This window comes from Micropterus dolomieu, linkage group LG01, assembly GCF_021292245.1.
Source record: "Micropterus dolomieu isolate WLL.071019.BEF.003 ecotype Adirondacks linkage group LG01, ASM2129224v1, whole genome shotgun sequence".
NCBI lineage: Eukaryota > Metazoa > Chordata > Actinopteri > Centrarchiformes > Centrarchidae > Micropterus > Micropterus dolomieu.
Window position 1 is genome coordinate 11,186,958 of NC_060150.1, and position 20,181 is coordinate 11,207,138.

A 20,181-nucleotide genomic window follows, 5' to 3' on the forward strand; every position below is an offset into this window, starting at 1 on the left:
ACTTTTTCCTCTGAAACAGTGTATTACAGTTTATTTACGGTTATCGTGATTCCTTATTTTCCCTTCAATCAATAAAGGTTTATCTTACTTCACTGCAACAATCCCTTACCACCATCATATCTTTATTACATTCATCATCAATATCAAAAATACTTCACATTTTGGACACATAGAATTATACTTGTAAACAGTAAATCTGTAAATTCTGTTTAGTATTAGCACATTCTATAAAAAAAAAAAAAAAAGACTACTTTGTTCCCATTCATCCATTTTTACCATACTAAATACAGCGCATCTCTTTTTAATTAAACTGACACTAATGACAGAATGCGTTCTGTGAAAAATGTCACAAGAGCTTGTGATTTCACAAGATATTTACAAATACAACTCAACAGTAAAGCAGAACTACACAATTTGCTGTGGCGGAATTCGCGCCAGCCACAGCTAATGTTTTCAATGTTGCACAGACAGAATTAGATTCTATCGGTACCTGATTTGCATTCACCTTACAAACATGTGTCTGATGTGAGGCCATGCATCTAAACTGTACTCAGACCTTCATAAGGATGGCTGAAAAACTTTCTTGATTTACATTCAGTAAAAAGAAGAGCAGTGTGCTCAAAAAATTTGTTAGCTGAGGTGATAATACATTTTTTTCCCCAATTATGAGTTTTATGATTCCAATGTACACTGCCTCTTTTCTGCTTTTAGGCAACATCCAAGTATGCTATGCTTTGACTGGTGAGCCAACAACTAAGCACAATCTTAGCATGTGTTAGCAATTTCAGCAGACTTATGTGTGAGCATGTGAGGGATCCCTGCTTCAGTTATAACCGGGTTTTCTCGCCAGTCCTACAGTGTAAATGCAGCCATTCAAGTGCATCAAAGTAAAGGTGCGCAAAGTGTCAAATAGCTACTATCACGTCAACCACACACACACTTCTTCTCATCGCTCGAGTGTTCCCATCAGAGGCTCCATAGCAGCAAGGAAGCAGGCTTCAAACTCCTGATCTGAGAAGCGAGCTGCGGACTGACGTGCGTTGCGTCTGATCTGCAGCCGGCTGGCGGACGGCAGCGCCAGAATCCGCTCTATGGCCTCCGCGTAACTGTCCTCGTCATCAGCCAGGAAGCCTGTCTGGCCTCCCTCGAAAGGTACCACAATGTCCAGCTTGGGACCGCCGGACTTGTGCGCCAGAATGACCTTCCCTGCTGCCATACACTCCACTACGCCTAGAGGGGGGAAAGAAGAGTGAAGACGAACTTTTAATATAATTAGAAAAAGTCAAATTTAAAAATAAGAGTCTAAACGTCAGCTCAGACAGATTTATCACCTATTCCAAAGTGTTCGTTCCACATTGTATGTAGTCCGATGGTAGCTTCCCCCATCTCTCTCTTCAGCTCCTCGAAGGATATGTTCAGTTTAAACTCCACCCTGTCGGCCACGCCCAGCTCCTGGCACAGCCCCCTCAACATGAGCACCCTATCCTCGTCTTCCTGATTCCTGCATCCGCCAATCATAACCAGCTTCAGTCCCTCCATGCTCCCGACCCTCTCCCTCCTCTTGTCTAACGCCTTCTTGAAAGCCCTGATCTGCAGACGGTGGTCCTTCTCCGGCCTGAATTGCCCCACAGAAACGATCGAGTGGCATTTCCTGTCCCCGTCCTCCTCCAGTGGGACGTCCAGGAACGCGCTGACGTCGCAGGGTGGGTAGACCACGCTGGTGCGGTTGGGAGCATGCCACAGTGAAAGGATGTGATGGAGGGTCCAGGAGGAGTTGACCATGATAAGGTCGCAGCAGGAGCCGGCCATGCCGTAGAGCAGGGCGAACAGGCAGTAGTAGACCACCTTGAAGGCACTCAGGAACAGACTGTTGGAGACGTAGTCTGGGTTGTTGAACCTAGGGCATTAATGGTTTGTGTTATTCAAGGAGATAGCAAGCAACAGGTTTTTAGTTATAAGCACCCATGAACAGCCGAATAAATTGTAATTGTATATATAATATAATTAAAAAAAGACCTTGTATGATGTGCTCACAACACAGTTTGCTTTGGTAAAGACACACAGTGATTACCTGGGGTTCCTCTCTCTCACTACAGACAGCATGTCAGTGCTGATGGTGGGGTAGTGAACGTAACTCCCCACACTGCAGCCTCCCAAGTAGCGGAACAGGGGCAGCGTGAAGGCGTAGCCCATGGAGTCAATGTAAAGGTCGGGGACAAACTCCGTCAGTGCCTCCCATCCCAGGAAGACGGAGCCCACGCTCTGTCCCAGCAGGGTGAAGTGAGGAAACAGGCCTGGCTCCACAAGCAGCCGGTGCTTCAGGAACACAAACTGAACCGGCCGGGGGAGCACAATGTTGAAACGACGCCGAGCCCCTTCCAGAATCTGCTGGCCCGTCACACCCAGGTCCCCCGTGTACACCACAAAGTTGATGTCCCTGTACCTGTGCAGATGTGGGTTCGGATTAAGCAAGACACATTAGAATAAGGTATTTTGATGCCATTAAGTATTACCTACTGTATGCTAAACCTTGTTTTGGTTGTATTACAGAGTCATTTTCCCTCTCTACTCAGCTCTGATTTATGTTTCTTTCCTGGCTAGTTCACTCTTTATATTTAGCTGCATATAATGCTGTCAAAATCTTCCCAAGAAGGCTTTACTAGATGGCAGAGTTTTGACCAGACTGTGTGATGACATGTTGGAAAATGTAATTAGCTTTACCTGTTCTGTAGTGCCCTGATAGCACACCAGAGCACCCTCTCTCCCCCACCACCAGCATTGCAGTAGGGGTGAAAGAAAGCGACCGTGGGACGGCCGTCCCTCGCCCGCCGAGCGTTCCTGCTGCTTTGAAGCCAGAAACGCACCGCCAGCACCAGCAGGACCAGGACAGCGATCAGCAGCACACACAGGAACAGCAGGGGCAGCAGCAACTTCCACAGCAGCCTGAAACACAGAGATACAACTCACTGAATTATACTGTAAGTGACAAAAAAAAAAATCAAGCTAACTTTATTTAAATCGCACTTTTCAATATACACATTACAAAGTGCTTTACAAGACGGAGATAAAAGAGAGACAGAAGATATAAAAGCAAACAGAATTAAGTGCACAAACCACAAAAGATGTAGCCCAAGAGAAAGCTGAAGAAAAAACTTTGACCCTAACGTGCATTTAAAAGAAAAAATGCAAACACCTTCAGTGTAAACAAGCTGTAGGAGTGTTATAAGGACAATGCAGTGAAATAGAGGATAAATACTAGTTAACTAAAGTTAACTATAAGTTAACGTTATACGAGTACATAATTCATGAATAAAGTCATAATAAACTGAAGTCTACAGGAATATAACATGTTGCGGAACATACAGACAGACACTGTACGGATATCATGTAGGTGATGAAGAGGCGCGGCTTTAGCTCACTGTGAAGAGCTTGGTTTGCATTATAACGTTACAACAAACAGGAAAACCTCTCTATAATATATCTAAAGACTAACCTTACAACATAATAATTAGCTCAGTTATATTACCAATATTTACCAGTAATGGCACAAGTTAATACATAAGGAAATGAAACAAGCAAACTGATGTCACGAAATGAAAGTGACCATTAAAATTTTACCCACTGGTGTAAATACTTGGTTTGACACCTAATAAATAGCTCTTACCTTGTTAATTCACACAAACAGAGGACCAGTTGATCGTGGCCCGACATCTTGCCAAGAAATTTAACAACATATCCCCTTTTTCACGTTGTCACTTTCCTCCTCTGCGTCTGTTATTTGTATTTATCTGTCGCCACCTGCCGGCGAGGAGGTATTACTCCACTGACCTTTCTAGCTTGCATTGATGAAGTTTAATTGTAAAACGTACATTACTTCAGATATGTGTGAATTAAACAAAGTTTTAGACGAAGTTGTTGAAAATGTAGCACCAGCAACATACTGCCCTGATCCCTCTAAGCTCATGATGGCTGAACTATGCCCTTGTTCTTTCAAAAAAAAAGTAATGTTTAACTTCTAAATAAACAGTGTTTTAATCAATAAAGCCTTGCAACTACCCCTGGGATTTGAAAAACCTCTCTCATTTACAATCTGGATCCTGACATCATGAAAACTCTTTTAGTTTTGTTTGTTGTAATGAATTTGGACAAACTCCCGAAGACAGGACACTGCATAGAAACGCGGTGAGTTGATTTGGTGACATTGTCTAGGAAATGTATTCATTTCTTATCTGGGAAAGGGCTGGTAACTGTTCTCCATAAAGAAAATAGCTTATAACACACCTATGCAAACACGCACCCTTATCATGTATGTTGTGGCAGCTGAACACAAATACAAACTCAGTGAGTTTCTTAAAGCTGACACACTTTTAATAAAACATCTGGAAGTCATACACCTCACATTTGCTTTCTGGCATGGTCAATAATACAGGTAGAAACATAGACATGTTAAAGATTGGCCCTAAGAGGTCGGCATAGTTCATGGCGGACATTACATATTTTTGATGTCTTTTTTTTATTTTTGTTATTTTTTTTATTCAGTGATCAAATTCTATCAATCACCCCTAAAACACCAGAACAAGTGGACATCTTGAAGGATGCGTCCACTCAATATAAGGTAGAGAGTAGATTTTTCTTTGAGTGATTGTTCCATTTTATTTTCTTCCTGTGAATCGTTGTCTGATATGTTTTATTCCAGACAGCCTTATGGCAGCCTGTTTCACCTCAGTACATCAGAGAAGAAACTCAGGTCCACCTGTTTGTTCCTGCAAACAGCTCCAAGACTGTCATTGATCTGCTACAGAAACACGCCATGACACATGAGTATGTTGTAAATATACATGCATTACTCACAAAGCTTTGCATCATACTCCATGCCACATTGTGCACTTTGTGTGCTTGTTATTTTCTTGTATGTTTAATTTAGGGTGCTACTGGCCAATGCCAACGAGTTGATTGAAATGCAGACAAGGAACACCTCCAATGACCCACGAAGCAGCGCAACTTTCTACGAGAGATATCACAGTCTGGAGGATGTATGCTTTTCACCTTTACCTAGAGACTCCAGCTTCATTAGAGAGAGAGAGAGTCTAAATGTGCTGCACTTAATGGATATATTACCGTATACATACAAACACATTGTCTCTCCATTGTAGATCTTTTATTGGATAAACAGGACCCAACAGCACAACCCCAGCACGGTCAAAGCCATTCTCATTGGCTCCTCACATGAAAAGAGACCCCTCTACGTTCTGAAGGTATACTCATCCATCACCTAATCAGCTGATAAAGATGCTTGTTGACCATTTTAACTTTTATTTCTGCTTACATTCAGCTCAAATTAATTGTTTCTTTCCGTTAGAAGGATTTTTAGTTGAAGCCTCTAAATGAAGTCCATCAAAGCCACCTCAGATTAATGTTGGACCTCTCCTCCTCAGTTGTCTCTAAACAACAGACCAAATAAGAAGGCCATGTGGATTGACTGTGGAATCCATGCCAGAGAGTGGATCAGTCCTGCTTTCTGCTTATGGTTTGTAAAACATGTGAGTACATTGTTCTAGTATCAATAGGGTGGAAATGTGTTGAGGGAACATTCAGCATTAAGGTTGGTTTCACAGTGGTCTAGCGCTAAAATCAGCGTCCTTTCTCCAACAGTCTTTGTCATTTTACAATATAAACCAAGACATTACTCGCATCCTGGACAACATGGATGTCTACGTCCTGCCTGTTATGAACCCTGATGGATACGAGTACACATGGACGACAGTGAGAATACACAAAACAATTTTGTATATTGTTGAGTGCAGTCGTAAAGAAAGCGGTTTTATCTAGATTCATGATCTGGCCCTGTGTTTTTCTTGTCTCAGGACAGGATGTGGAGGAAGAACCGCTCTGTCAGCAAGGACAGCAGCTGCATCGGTGTTGACCTCAACAGAAATTTTGATGCCAACTGGTGCAGTGAGTCTTCTCTCTCTCTCTCTCTCTCTCTCTCTCTAACACTCACTGTCCTGTAATGCAGGATTATTTCAAGTGTAGACTTTAATTTCAATCCTCTGAGAACATGCGCGTTGAAGAAGACATTTGACTTTTAGTATAGTATACATTTTCATTGATCGGTGCAAGTAAAGGTAAATTTATCATTTACAAAAATAACTTGAATCAAATTAAACCTATCCTCAACTGTTCTGGTAAGTGCTGTCTTACTTGCATTTAAAAAATATAATTCCGTAATCTCATTGATTTCTTTTCACTATTAAGTAGCCTACTTTAATAAACTGGACAGCCAGTGGTTGATATTTAATGTCCACGTACAATAATATGCCTATACAATATATGTATTTAGCATAATAGCAGTTCTATTAAATCGAAATTACAATCACAATTGTTATGGAAATATAGTGAGCCAGGTTCAGGTGTGATGAAGAATTTATAGAGACTGAAGACTTACACAGCATGGCTTAAAGAGTCTCGGTCGAGGAGATACACTCCCGGCGTACAACGTGCACACATGCAATGCCAACACCAAATCTGAAGGAAAGCTCCTGGTCCACAATGTGCTATCCCAAACTGTCTTTGTTTCCATACTAGGTCATCTTTTAACTAGCCTGAACCAGAAAAGTCAATGTGCCTGATGTTTAGACTCCAATTCATAAAAAAAAATCTAAAAGGTTCCCAGAGAACACCGATATCTGCTAGCCTGATACCTGAACTACAGTCTATCTAATCGGTCCAGCTGTCGTCACCCTAACAATGAGTGAGACAGAGGCAAAGAACTAGGGCTGGAAGGGTCTGTTAATGACCTGTGGGCCTACATAAGTCATACCTCACTTGTTACCTGACCTAAGCCCACTAAGAAATTTCCCCCGACAGCAATTGGGCTAGATCTGTATGACACTCCTGCAGTCCTAACACAAAGTAGCCACACAGAAGGTCTCCTTTACTCTCTCCCCTGTAGAGGCATGAGTCAGAGTAAAACAGAGCTGTCTGCTGTGCTCACTTGTTATTTTATCAAATAAACTGTTACGGGGTGTGGTGTATGGACAGAGAGGACCCAAATGCTGCACTCAGAGGGAAGGAGGTTTATTGAGGGAAGTACAGGCACAGGGAACCAAGGAGACAGGGGGCCAGGGAGCCGGGGAACACAGGGGCCAAGGAAGCGAGGAGAGGTGGGGGAACAGGGAGGACGCCGTGAGGGAAGTCCAAAGAGGAGTGGGCCAGTGGACGAGCCCAGCCGAACGGAGGACGAGGGTGAGTGTACCTGGGAGGGAAACAGACAGAGAGACAAGGTTAGGGAAGACAATGACAAGGCACAGGGTAAGTGTGAACAAACAAGAAACATGGACGCTTGAACACGGAAGTGGCACCAGGTATGGAGCAACGACGATCAAGCGAGGATGGTGTGGAGAACCGGGGTTGAAATAGAGGCAGTCATGAGGTGATTACTGGCAGGTGTGGCAGGCTGACGAGGTGGCTGATGAGATGCAGGTGCAGGTAGTTGGCTGGGCTCAGGAGCAGAGGGAGAGAGAGAGCACACAGGGGAGAAAACACAGGGAGGCAGGCAGAGAACAGGAAACCAAGGAAAAAATCAGAAAAACTGATAAAAAGGAGAAAAAACCAGGACACTCACCGTCAGCCGGGCAGCCACCGCAACATAAACAAATCTTTGTGAACCTCCAGAAGGTGAACAACAGACCATATGTGTCTCAAGTTATAAGACGTTCTTTCTAAACACAAATGTGGCATTTTAAATGGGAAAACTATGATCCATATTCAACAGTCTGTTCATGAATAGACAAAAGTTAAGTATGATGTTGTAGAGGTACAATAGAGTGGGGAGGTAGGTTGACCCTGTCGTCATAAGACCTCCTCTGAGCAGGGAAAACATGCTCCAAATTTGCTTATTTATCAGCCAAAAAACTGTAGTGGTTTAAATTAAATTCAAGGGCATATAATTTAGTAGGAACATGTCCCTACCAATATACTACTGAATTGTCTATAACAATAATTTTGATCAATACAATAAAATATAGTGTTAACACACTGAACTCTTTCTTCTGTTCATTAATTGATCATTTATAAGAGCCTCCGTAGCATCTATAAGGTAAAGGGATACTGTCTCTTCCAGCGGAAGGAGCCTCTAGTGACCCCTGCACTGAGATCTACTGCGGGGCGTTCCCGGAGTCGGAGCCAGAGTCGCGGGCTGTGGCCGAGTTCCTGCGCAGTCATAAGGACTCAATCCAGCTCTACCTCAGCATCCACTCCTACTCTCAAATGCTGCTCTTCCCGTTCTCCTGCAGCTTACAGGAAGCAGAGAACCACAAAGACCTGGTAAGTGGTTGGGTCAGTGGCTGATCAATCAAACACTCAAGCTAAGTGCTTGCCTATTTATCTATCAGCTCCAGAGTATTTGAAGACTTTTACTTGACTATAAACTGCATACTTTTTTTTTTTTTTTATAGCTTGAGATGGTCAAAGAAGCTTCCCAGAAAATCAAAAGATATTATCAAAACAACTACAAATATGGTGCTGGAGCAAAGACAATATGTAAGTAGGACTTATTTTTAAAGCCAAATAAGCTTGACTTGATGCAGACACTCACACATCTACACATGCGTGTCATTGTCTGTTCTCCAGACTTAGCGCCTGGTGGTTCTGATGACTGGGCGTACTACCTTGGCATCAAGTACGCTTTCACATTTGAGCTCCAGGACCTTGGGCGTTACGGTTTCCTCCTGCCACCATCTCACATTCCCAAGGCCTGCAATGAAGCTCTGATTGCTGTGAAGACTGTTGCTCTCAAGGTTATAGAGAAAACACAAGCTCCAACAAGTCATCCTCTAACAGTTTATTAAGCCATTTTTGTGAATGAGTGCCATAATCATGCACAATGTTAAACATATTCTGATTCTTATTCAAGGTATTTTTGATGCATTCCTCCAATGGGTGTCTATTTTGAGGACATATTTAAATAAATAAAAAAGATTGAAGTGATTGAAGTAACAGATTAAGTGTTTGTCTTTCTTTCTGTTTAGTATTACTTACTGAGCACATATGGTATTAGTATGCCACACTTAGGTGAAGTCATCATGCATATATCACACAGATATTAACGGTTGTCATTATTCTCTGGGATAAATTAAGGTTATAGTCATCTTATTGATTGTGTTAATAGGCCTAATCAATTTTACTTGTCCAAACAACGTGAACGAGAAAATAATGTTAAACAATATCTAAAAAAAATGTGCGTGAATGTTTTGTCCACTCCCATGTCCAAACATACACTGGACAGAATATTATTAGAGACATTTCTCTCAACTTGTGAAGTTTTATTTTGTAGGAGTTCCTCGGAAGTTGCTGTACCCTATCGTATCTTCCTTCTATTGGGCTACTACTGTCAGAATAATCATTATAATAATCAGCAAGTGCCAGTCAATATTAATTACTATGAATACCATAATTAACATCCATATTGGTAGTAACTGAGTTACAACTGTTGCAACTCAGCTGCCAGGCTTTTAACCAGAACAAAGAAATATGACCACATTACTCCTATTTTAGCTTCATTACACTGGCTCCCAGTATGTTTTAGAATTGACTTTAGAGTCTCGACTGAAAACTAAAGGGGACAGAGCGTTTGCTGTCAGGGCCCCGAGGCTCTGGAACAGCCTGCCTGAGGAAATCAGGTCGGCTGAGTCAGTGAACTCTTTTAAGTCCCTTCTTAAAACATACTTTTGTAGGAGAGCCTTTCCCGATCTTATTTGACTTTATTTTATCCCTTTTATTTTATTCTATTTTACTAATTTTATATTAATTTTTCATGCTCTTATCTTGTTTTTTTTTGTATTATTCTTTACACTTGTTAAAGCACTTTGTAACTTGTTTTTGAAAAGTGCTCTACAAATAAGGATTATTATTATTATTATTTGTGTCGGTCGGTTATTTTGTAGGAGTTGCCCAGAAAACGGTGCATTCTATTGTATCTGCCTTGACGCTTAGAGTTTGATAATTTGTTTCCCCTTACTTTTTTCATCACAAACAGACTAACAAGCAGTGAATAATAACAACAACAAAAAAAGACACATGCCTTTGTTGTGAGAGACCTGGGTTCAATTTCCCACTGTGACCCATCCACCATTGTGTCCCGGAGCAAGACACTTAATGTCACGAGGCCCCGGCTGTGAGCCTGTGATTGTTATGGATGTCTGTCTGGTGTGCGTGTGGTGAGCGTGTCGTTTATTTGTCTCTGCTTGGCTCTTCCTCTCTCGCTCCAGTCTGGGAGCTGGGGGCGTGTCTGCTGCGGGCTCCGCACTCACCTGAGTCCCATCTGCAATCAGCACACCTGACCTGCACTCCTCAATCACCGCTGCTTAAAGGAGAGGCCCCGCCGGATCGTTTGATCGCCACGCGTATGTCCTGTCAACTCCAGCCAACCTCTGACTAGCCTAGAACCTTAGGAATTGTTGCATCTGGTTAACCTTTGTTTCTCTGTCTCTCCCAGAAGACTCCCACCGCCTCAGCAACCACCTGCCTGTTAGCCTCGGTTCCGCCCGCAGCCTGGACCTGGAGAGAGCCCTAGCCCCGAGATCTCAGACTTCCCTTGCTGATTCTCTTTGAATAAACTGTCTAACTCTGATCCGCGTTTGGGTATTCTCTGCCTGAAACCTGACACTTAACCCCTAGTTGCTCCAGAGGCGTGCGACCTCTGACATATACAGCAATTGTAAGTCGCTTTGGTTAAAAGCGTCAGCTAAATACGTAAATGTAATTTGCTAATCATTAACGAGGTTTTAATAGCTTTTTTTGTTTGATATTTTAGAGACTGGGTCAAAGAGATATTGTAATTCAATACAAAATAGATGGAAAGAGGGAGTGTTTTGAAGCGATCTAGCCTTATGGATGTGAAATTCACCAACAAGACATAGTAGTTTTACAGTGAGTCAGTGTTGCACTTTAGGAACAAGACCATGTCTTCTAATATGGGTATTAACGTGTTAAAGCGCCGAAAAATCAACAAATCAACTTGTATCCAGAATTCCAGAAGAGAATAAGTACAATTAAAGAAAATATGACTAATAGTTTCTAGATTACAGAAAGTACATAAAGGAGAAATCTGTTTTAAATTTAACAGTTTATTACAGGGATAGTATCCATGCAAAATGTTCATATGGACTTATTTTCTTTTATTTGGAATGAGGAATTTGTTAGAATCTGACCAGATATCCTCTGCCAAGAGTTCCGGGAAGTTTAATTTCCATAAGAGAACCGATTTGGGAAAGTCACTATGACCAGAGGTCAGAAGGCTACTCTTCTGATATGACGATTATTACACATATGATTAAAAATATCTTTCCCACCAAGTGAGAGCTTGGGGATCTCTCCCTTCAAATATAACAATGCACTTTTAAGTAGCCTAAGAATAGTAACTTTGGAGATATGCTTTTTAAAACATTATGATGTTCTTTTTGCGAAGTATCCAAACCCTTGTTGCAGACAAAATCCTCTTATTAACAAAATTCGCTCATTATTTAATCATTAAGTACGTCTAGAATAAATATAACACCCTTATCGATCCACTCTTATGTACCTGGACTTGTTTCTAAATAACACATGTTGGTTGTTCCATAATATGCATGAATGTGGAGAGAAGTTGTGTTTAAAAGCCATTCTCCACGCTTCAAGAGCTTGTTTATGGAAGTCGGAGAGCTTGAGGGGAAGTTTGGTACATTAATAATTACAGGATAATAATAATAATAATAATGACTTTATTCAGGACTCAGAATGGAAGGTCCATAGCACACAGAAAAAACAAGACAAAACAACAACAGCTACAACATAACAATAAATATACAGTACATAGATAAAAAATAATTTAAAAAGTCAATATCTTTCACTTGTAATATACAAACAGGAGCGCCAATGTCTCCACAGTCTAGATGTATACCTGACCGACCTAAAATTATTGTGGGTTAAAGCTTGTATAATTCTATTTTCAGAGACAGACATTCTGCACATGTATCGAAAAATAAGATTTCTTATTAAGGCAGAGCATGTAGGCACCCCAACATTAACAAACATTTGACTAGCACTACACCATCTTGGCTGTTTTAAGAGCAGTCTCATGCCATCATTATACGCTACATTAAGCCTCTGCATGTTCTTTTTGCTGTAAGACCGCCACAAGTGGGCAGTATATAGCAGTGTACAGAATGCTTTGAATAAGGCTACCTTAACATAAGCAGAACTCATGCCAAATTTACGTGCAAGCACGTTAGCCTGAGCATATATCTTACGACATTGATGTCCATATCATCTGATAAATCATTTACAATATGATGGCCAAGATATTTAATCTCATCACACACTTTAAGGGCAGTACCAGATAAAAAGAAATCAGGGAATACTAAATTTCCTGTTTTCTTTACTTCTAACAATCATGATATTGCTCTTACTTGCATTATATTTGATATCAAAATCTGAACCGTACTGAGAGCAAACCTTCAACAGTTGTTGTAACCCAGCACTAGATGGGCAAATTATTACCAAATCATCTGCATACATAAGGTGATTTGTGAGAGTATTGCCTATCATACATCCTTTATTACATTTATTTAATTGTTGTGACAAGTCATCCATATACACGTTAAAAGGGAAAGGTGACAAAATACCACCCTGCCGAACACCATTACCAACAGTAAATGGTTCTGACACAGAGCCCCCCCATTTCATAATATAAATTTTAGACAACCACACTTATCAAATAACAGATTAGGAAATAAAACCACTGACAACTGCCTTTAGACAAACACTGCTTAATCCAATTAATCTTGAAAATCTGGTTTATAGTTTGAAAGTCTAATGTATTAAAGCCTCCTTCAGAGTAGCTTCTAATACTGTAGTTTGATCATGATCACCGTGAATTGTACTGCCCTGTAGTGGTGACTAAGAGTAACTGCACTATATTTAATATGTTTCCATGATAGACAGTGGGTTAAGTTAACCAGGTCCCTCAGAGAAACAAGTTTATCGGGTGGTTAGTCCGAGGACGCATTTATATGCTCTGTAGTAACTATAACCAACCCCTCTTCCCCCTGCAATATCAAGGCAGACACAATAGCTAAAACACTTCCGGTGAGAACTTTCAAAATAAGACCTAGCTAGCATACAAGCTTTCAAACAATCAACGAATACTGATCACTAATATTACAGCCAAAACGACTTAATTAGTCAAATTAATGAAAGGATTTGAAAGACATTTTTCGAGGAGACAGCTGTCGTCCACAGCGGAGCAGTGCGAAAAGCACTGAAAAATAAAAGCGGAAAGAACCCCGGAGGACAAACTGCCTCTACAAACCACAGAAGAAGAAGAAGACCCTCCGCCAATATGAAGGCACCCGGGGCAGCTTCTGCCTTTGATTTTAAAGAATAAGCCGTGTTATGTCTACTGGTGCTGAATCCACTAACTCGACTAAAGTAGATGCGACACCGAATTAATATCTTGGGTGAGACGGCTTTTCTTTTCCACTCGGTGTTTAGCAGGCACGCTGCTGAAGGTGGCTACAAGGCCTCGCGCTGAGATAAAACATGAAGTCATTAGCTCTTTGGTTAACTAACTTTAGCATTAGCCTCCGTTCGCTTTGCACAACAGTTAACGTCAGTCTCTAACATACCGAACAACTGCATCTCACATACACGTATAAGGACGTAAGGCACTTAAAACAATCGCATTGTAGTCGTGCAGTTGGCGAGGAACTTTAGCTAACCTTAAGCTAGCATGCACGACTGCTCGCTAGAAGTAACGTGAAGCGCAGAGCAGCTGCACAGACAACAACGGGCCGAGCCGTTTGCATGTGTTTATGTTTTGGATGTGCCGCTACCTATTGGAGAACTAAAACGACAAGGAGCCCAGTCTCTAAACGCCAATCTCCAAAACAGTTGCTAGATTAAAGTGATCTTCTTACTCTCAATTTAGGGTGCTAAAATGTGTGTAGCCCTGCACTCAGCATGAATGAATTCAGAACTGACGGTGTAGTCACACAGCAGAGAAAGTAAGGTGGACCACAGTTTCAGAAATACTGTTTTTAATGTCATTTGATCTGAACCGATTACTGTTTGAAACGTTCTCATTGTTCAGAAGCCGCAGCAAAGATGGCACACTGACTAATTCAATTAGTTAATTAACTCATTATATAAAGACTTGAAGTTTCTGATAAGTCTTACTGTGTGCGTGGTGTATAATTGTATTGACATTTCATTAAGCATTGTTTTTTGATATTTTCCAGTCCTGCAGAATGTCCAAGATCAGGCGGAAGGTAACAGTGGAGAATTCAAAAACCATATCTGATAGCAGCAGCAGCAGCAGCACCACGACCAGCAGCACCAGCAACCCCACTGCCCCCTCCCGCCGGCCCAGTGTGTTCGAAAGACTTGGCCCCAGCACTGGGAGTAATGCTGCTGATGTATGTATAACCTGCAGTCAAAGATCACGGCTGGCCACAAACCTGTGGTCCTGTTGCAGAGTTGTTAGAGATTCAGTACCATTTAGGGACCCATAAGCGGGAGCACCCTTTTTGCGGTCTGATAATATATTTTGTGTGTTATACTGAACTTGATACCCTCTTAGTATCCCTACTGCGATGGCTCATTTTAGTGGGCGGTGCTTTATCTAATCAGGCTCATTCGTTTGTGTTTTTCAGAGTCACTGTAGAAATTGGCTGAAGACCGGTAATTGCAGTTACGGCAACACTTGTCGCTACACACATGGAACTCAGCCACGAGGCAAAGGATTTAGCTTTAGTCGGTAAGATGGCTTGGTTTAGTTGCAATATAATTTAGCAATGAGAATTCGTATTTGATATATTAGCTATATGACTTTCAGGACCCACAATGCTGGTTTTTTTGAGTTTCCTTTGTGTTTTTGTGGCCCTGTCTATGTCAAAACAAATGGTTTATCATCTGTAGCACCATATTGTTGACACGTTACTTCTGTGTGTTTATGTATGTCTTTATGGAGCAGGTCAGCCGAGAGACCCACAGGTGATCTGCGGGAGAGGATGAAGAATAAAAGACAGGATGCTGACCCAGAAAACCTGAAGCGAGACGTAGACGAGCCCACATCCCCCACACCGAGAGTGAGTTGACATTGTAATAATCTATTGGCAAACGTGTAAATGGTGGCTAATTTATTTTTAAATAAATAAAAGGCCACCACCGACCCTGAATCAAAAGCTGTTTTTTACTTGGAATGTGAAAAAAACACAGCCTTTATAAAATAAGAATAAGCACATGAAGCAATGCAACATGTGGGTTTCCTTCTAACATCTTTGTGTGTATCTGTCAACAGAAGAGAGACTCCTCCAGAAGCCGACACAGGGAAAAGGACGATATAAAGATCACAAAGGAGCGGACCCCAGCCAGTGAAGAAGAGCCCACAGAGTGGGAAACCAATCGTGAAGGTTCAAGAACTTGTTTTGTTCAAGTTTAAAGCACAAGTGACCGAATGATTTGTGAAAGTTATGATTTGAAATGAACTCATTAACATTAATATGGCTTTAACTTGACAGATTCTAAGATATTTTCTTTAGAAGCTTATGTTTGTTTGTTTTTTTACTTTAAGACTCGGATATCGGTGACTACGACTACGAGTTATCCCTAGAGATGAAGCGCCAGAAGATTCAACGTGAGCTGATGAAATTGGAGCAGGAGAACTTGGAAAAGAGAGACGAGATTGTCATCAAGAAAGATGAGACCCCCACCAAAACAAGAGCCACCGCCATGCAGAAGGTAAATAACTAGTTTCTACCTTAGCTTGGGTCTTTTTTAAAGTATCTCAACCCCCGGGAAAGCTCACTACCCTTACTGAAGTGGCCACCTGAAGCAGGGAGTCAAGATTTGAATATCAGCCAGTACTGTTATCTCTGTCCCTCAGGCCTCCCCGGAGCAGTTAAGCAATAAAGACTCACCCTCATCCAGGAAGTCCATGGGATCCCCAAAACACAAAAGTGGAACCAAAGGCTCAGGCTCTGGGAAGAAAGAAAAGAAGTTGTCAGTGTCCTCACCTGTTACAGAATCTGTCAGGTAGGTATCTGGGGGTGGGCTTGTTTTTTTTTTTTTTTTTGAATTGCCAGGATATTTCACAAACTTCTCAGAGTTCAACAGACTACATGCTTTTTGGAGAAAAGTAAAGGCATTTGTCAAGGATGAACTGATTATGTTTTGTGTTCAGATTTATATATATTTCTTTTCATGGATTCCCCGGTTCAACACAAATCAAGACTCCGTTTCACCTTTTTCCAAGCTTAGGTGACATGTAACCCACATATTGAATTCCAAGTGATTTCATTTCTTTTCGTTAATAGTTTTAAGCTATAGCAACATGATAAGTTTAAATAACATTTAACAACATTTTTTTTATTTTAGCTAGTTCTTGTTAAATTAGTGCCAAACAGGAGGGACTGTCCCTAAATTACAGTTTATGGATTATGAGTTGTGTGACCTGCTGACATTATGAAGCATGTGGCAGATTTTTTTCTATCCTCTTCCAACCAGGTCTTCAAAAGGGAGCCACAGTAAGAAGAAAGGACCACGTACCCCCAGTCCTCCTCCCCCAGTCCCTCTGGACATTCCTGTGATTGGGAAGAAACACAAAGGCAAGCACAAAAACAAGGAGAAGTCTGTGGAGAAGCAGAAGGACGGGAAAGATCGGGGACGAGATACAGAGAAACACAAAGAGAAGAAGGAAAAACGCAGGTACGGTGTGGACTTATTGCAGGTCAACATTGGATTGTCTAAATAATATCACACAGTATGCAATCACCGTCGTATTAGTGCTCTTGGTGGTCACTTATGCAAAGAAATTCTCTTCAGTTATTGTCAACTTATAATGCTCATAACTGTGCTGTTTATAGGGACCGATCAGACAGTTCCCACAAGGCCAAGCGGTCTGTGACTTCAGAGGAGCGTTCTGGTAGTGTGTCATCTCCCTCCAGGGGCACTTCACCCTCAGCCAGGAAGAAATCTACGTCTCCTAAAGCTTCGTCGCATAAGACCTCTGTGCTGGCCTCCCCTCTTCGCAGGTTAGCACATGTGGGCCACTGAGTGAAGCTTTTCTTGCTCGATGCCTTAATAAACTCAGTGAAGGTTCATCATATAATAGTGGACATGGTGTCTGGCAGAAAATAACCATCCTTTGTCACTGCAGGTCTCCTTCTCCTCCGCGCCGCCAGCGCACCCCCACTCCTCCCCGCCACCACTCCCCTTCCTCCCACTCGGGTTCTTCTGCCCAGCGGCACTCTTTGTCTCCTCGTCGCCGTCGCTCGTCCTCTCCCACCTACCACCGGAGCACAGCAGCCCCGGCCTCGGCCTCCTCCCCTCCGAGCTCCCGACGCTCCCGATCACCTCCTGCCTCCCATGACCGATCTGACAGGTCGAGCCCCAGCCGGCGCCACTCCAGGGGCCGCGAGAGGAGCCGTGGTGAAAGAGAGAGGAGCCCGCCTGCCCAGGAGCGCAGACATGAGCGCAGAGATGGTAATGTTCTAGTACTGTATTTGTCAGTTAAATTTGTCATACTTTGGCTTTGGAGGGTTTTATAACTACAGTATGTGTTGTCAGACTTCACTGTGATTTTTATTTGTGGTGTCTAAGTCTCATAGTAGTGAGTAAAAATAAAATCATAAATAATGGAGCTTGGGTTATGTTACACATAACCCCAGTCATTCACTTGATCTCTTTAGATGTACATACATATCTCATGCAGAAACAAGCAAATGAAACATCAACCATTTTGACAATCTATCATTTAAAGTTGTATATTAATCAAAAATGGGGGGGGGAAAAAAATAATTAATATTGTTTTGAGATTTGTACTGTTGGTCTGGCAAAATTTAAAATGTAAAGATGTCACCTTGAGTTCTGGGAACTTGGACCTTTTTTACTGTTTTCATACAGATTTTTCAGAAGGTAATTTTTTCTCCCACCCCTAAACACATTGCATTCTAACCTCAAAATGACTGGATCTGAATAGAGTCTGGCTCATTTTGCACTGCATTGTTTGGGCTATGATTAGAGATGGACTGATTGCAATTTCCTTTCTTTCTAAGAACTATAATTGACAGCATACAAATATTTTTGTAACTTATCTTTATTGGAAAGAATTTTTTCTTTATTGGGATCCCTGTAAGCACCAGCATGAAGATTATTCTTCCTGGTGTCTATTCAATTGCATGTTCATAATAAAACACTGACAATTAAATAACATTTCTCTAAAACTGCACCAGATTGCAGCACCTACTAGGGTGGGTGGGTGGGTGGGTGGGTGTGTGTGTGTATGTATATATATGTGTGTGTGTGTATGTGTATATATATATATATATATATATATATATATATATATTGCAGTATAACACGGCTCAGTGTTTCTCACAGAATGACAGTATAACTGCTAATATTTGAAAGAATGTTAGATTACATTATAATATATACATTATCCTATTTGTAGTTGGTTATTTCTTATCTCACCATTATAATTTCACTTAATTCTCCACCTTATTTTAGTGTTTTCTCTCAAACTACTGTAATCTGCTCACCTTGCTTTTCTTTTCATCTGCACCAACAGGTGTTTTTCACTGGTGCTTTACTTGGTCTGTGCTTATAAAATATCAGTCACTGGTCATGTCTGATCAAGCTGACGGTCTCTGAAAGTTCTGGTCACTGGCTGACCGAATTGCTGCATCTCTTGCTATGACTGGAAATGTTGCAATCAATTTGTTTATTCCTTCCAATAGAAGAGGGCAAGAGAGTTACACGTCCCTTCTGGGACCAATACCATATCCTCAGTGTATATTGAGCTTATTGAATTTTAAATCAATAGTTTATCTTTTGTGTCTCTCTTGTAAACAGGAAGCCGCAGTAAGCGAGAGAAGGACAGCATCCGTGACGACCGGGACTATGACTCCGAACTGATCTCATCACGAGACGCTCGCGATGACAGAGAGACTAGAGAGGCCCGTGAGCGACGGGACACTCGCGATCGGGGAAGAGAAACAACCCGAGACTCTCGCGACCACCGGGACAACAGGGACGTAAAGGACTCCAGAGAGAGCAGGACAGAGACGCGCTCCAGTCGGGAGTCACTGGAGATTCGCGAGCGGGAACGAGAAAGGGACCGGGAGAAGGAGAGGGAGAAGGACAGAGATAGAGAGAGGGAGAGGGCTGACACCTACAGGAAGGAGGAACTGGCCCAGGAAGACAGGAGTTATGGAAGAGGTCATGGACGCGATGACGGAGGGAGAGGTGAAGTAAGGACGGAGAACAGGACTGACAGAGCGGAGAGGAACGGACGAGGGAGAGGGCGTGCTAATGAAACATCTGATAAAGGCAAGAACTGACTTGCATTCAGCTTTCAGTTTCATAGTTTATTTGCGACCATGAGAAAAATGTTTACAAGCATCTCGTAAGTCATTCTATCTTTTTATTTTCTTTCACCAGGGTCTAACAGAAACTCCCGGGGTTCCCAACTAGAAAGCAGCCACGACAACTGGGAGTCACGGAGCAGCTCGGTGCGCGAACGCAGCGCAGAGAGGAGCACCGATCGCAGTGCTGCTGAAAGAAGTTCCGAGAGGGGTTCAGACCGAGATCGCTATGAGAGCGACAGGAGAGGAGAGCCGGCACGAGACTCGTCTTACGACAGGAGAGGAGGGCATGGAGAGCGGGATCGCAGAGACAACCGAGAGAGAGGTAGGGGTCAGGGTTCGCTTTATTTTAAGCCTGTACAAAATCCAAACTCTGTCCACATAATGTAAAATTAAATAAAATCTGTTGGGCTAAGCTCTTTAACTTTCTGCTTTCCCAGATCAAAGAGCAGCCTCTCCGAATAGACACCAGGGCAGATCAGAGGAGTCTGAGAGGGAAGAGAGGAGGGAGGAGCGGAGGACAGATAGAGCAGAAGACAGACGAGACGACAGGCCCCGGGAGCGAGACAGGGAGCGGGAGAGGGAGAAAGAGAGGGAGAGGGAAAAGGAGCGAGAGAAGGAGAGGGAGGCCGAGAGGGAGCGGGCGGCCCGGGAGCGGGAACGGGAGAGGGAGAGGGAGCGAGAGAGGGAGAGGGAGCGGGAGCGAGAGAGGGAAAAGGAGCGTGAGGAACGGGAGAGGGAGAGGGAGGAGCGGGAGCGCGAAAGGGAGAGGAAGGAG

At 42.4% G+C, this 20,181-nt stretch overlaps 3 protein-coding genes across 4 annotated transcripts in view; 2 read left to right on the forward strand and 1 right to left on the reverse strand.

Moving 5' to 3' along the window:
- Window positions 1–105: 105 nt before the first annotated feature.
- On the reverse strand, window positions 106–3,785 carry alg11 (ALG11 alpha-1,2-mannosyltransferase). The gene is made up of 5 exons (XM_046059887.1): window positions 3,665–3,785; window positions 2,722–2,943; window positions 2,072–2,443; window positions 1,332–1,897; window positions 106–1,230 (listed from the first exon to the last, which is right to left on the reverse strand). Exons 1-5 carry the CDS (start codon window positions 3,709–3,711, stop codon window positions 947–949), a joined length of 1,491 nt encoding a protein of 496 aa, XP_045915843.1. The 5' UTR covers window positions 3,712–3,785; the 3' UTR covers window positions 106–946.
- Window positions 2,749–8,999, forward strand: cpb2 (carboxypeptidase B2 (plasma)). 2 transcript variants are annotated; one of them, XM_046059908.1, is made up of 11 exons: window positions 2,749–2,978; window positions 4,540–4,615; window positions 4,697–4,821; window positions 4,925–5,033; window positions 5,154–5,255; window positions 5,436–5,540; window positions 5,653–5,763; window positions 5,865–5,955; window positions 8,123–8,325; window positions 8,457–8,541; window positions 8,632–8,999. In XM_046059908.1, the coding sequence occupies exons 3-11, from the start codon at window positions 4,811–4,813 to the stop codon at window positions 8,847–8,849; spliced, it is 1,035 nt and encodes a 344-aa protein (XP_045915864.1). In that variant the 5' UTR covers window positions 2,749–2,978; window positions 4,540–4,615; window positions 4,697–4,810; the 3' UTR covers window positions 8,850–8,999. The 2 variants fall into 2 exon arrangements, with proteins under 2 accessions (XP_045915864.1, XP_045915854.1); XM_046059898.1 differs by lacking the exon at window positions 2,749–2,978 and adding an exon at window positions 4,106–4,182.
- Window positions 9,000–13,344: 4,345 nt separating this feature from the next.
- zc3h13 (zinc finger CCCH-type containing 13) overlaps window positions 13,345–20,181 on the forward strand; it is a 15,380-nt gene continuing 8,543 nt past the window's right edge. Inside the window, exons 1-13 of the mRNA XM_046056280.1 lie at window positions 13,345–13,496; window positions 14,277–14,453; window positions 14,691–14,794; window positions 15,011–15,125; window positions 15,338–15,449; window positions 15,611–15,777; window positions 15,923–16,071; window positions 16,543–16,743; window positions 16,902–17,069; window positions 17,195–17,520; window positions 18,892–19,368; window positions 19,480–19,728; window positions 19,844–20,125. Of these exons, the coding sequence (XP_045912236.1) occupies window positions 14,286–14,453; window positions 14,691–14,794; window positions 15,011–15,125; window positions 15,338–15,449; window positions 15,611–15,777; window positions 15,923–16,071; window positions 16,543–16,743; window positions 16,902–17,069; window positions 17,195–17,520; window positions 18,892–19,368; window positions 19,480–19,728; window positions 19,844–20,125 (2,518 nt within the window). The 5' untranslated portion in view covers window positions 13,345–13,496; window positions 14,277–14,285. The remainder of the gene's footprint in view (window positions 13,497–14,276; window positions 14,454–14,690; window positions 14,795–15,010; window positions 15,126–15,337; window positions 15,450–15,610; window positions 15,778–15,922; window positions 16,072–16,542; window positions 16,744–16,901; window positions 17,070–17,194; window positions 17,521–18,891; window positions 19,369–19,479; window positions 19,729–19,843; window positions 20,126–20,181) is intronic.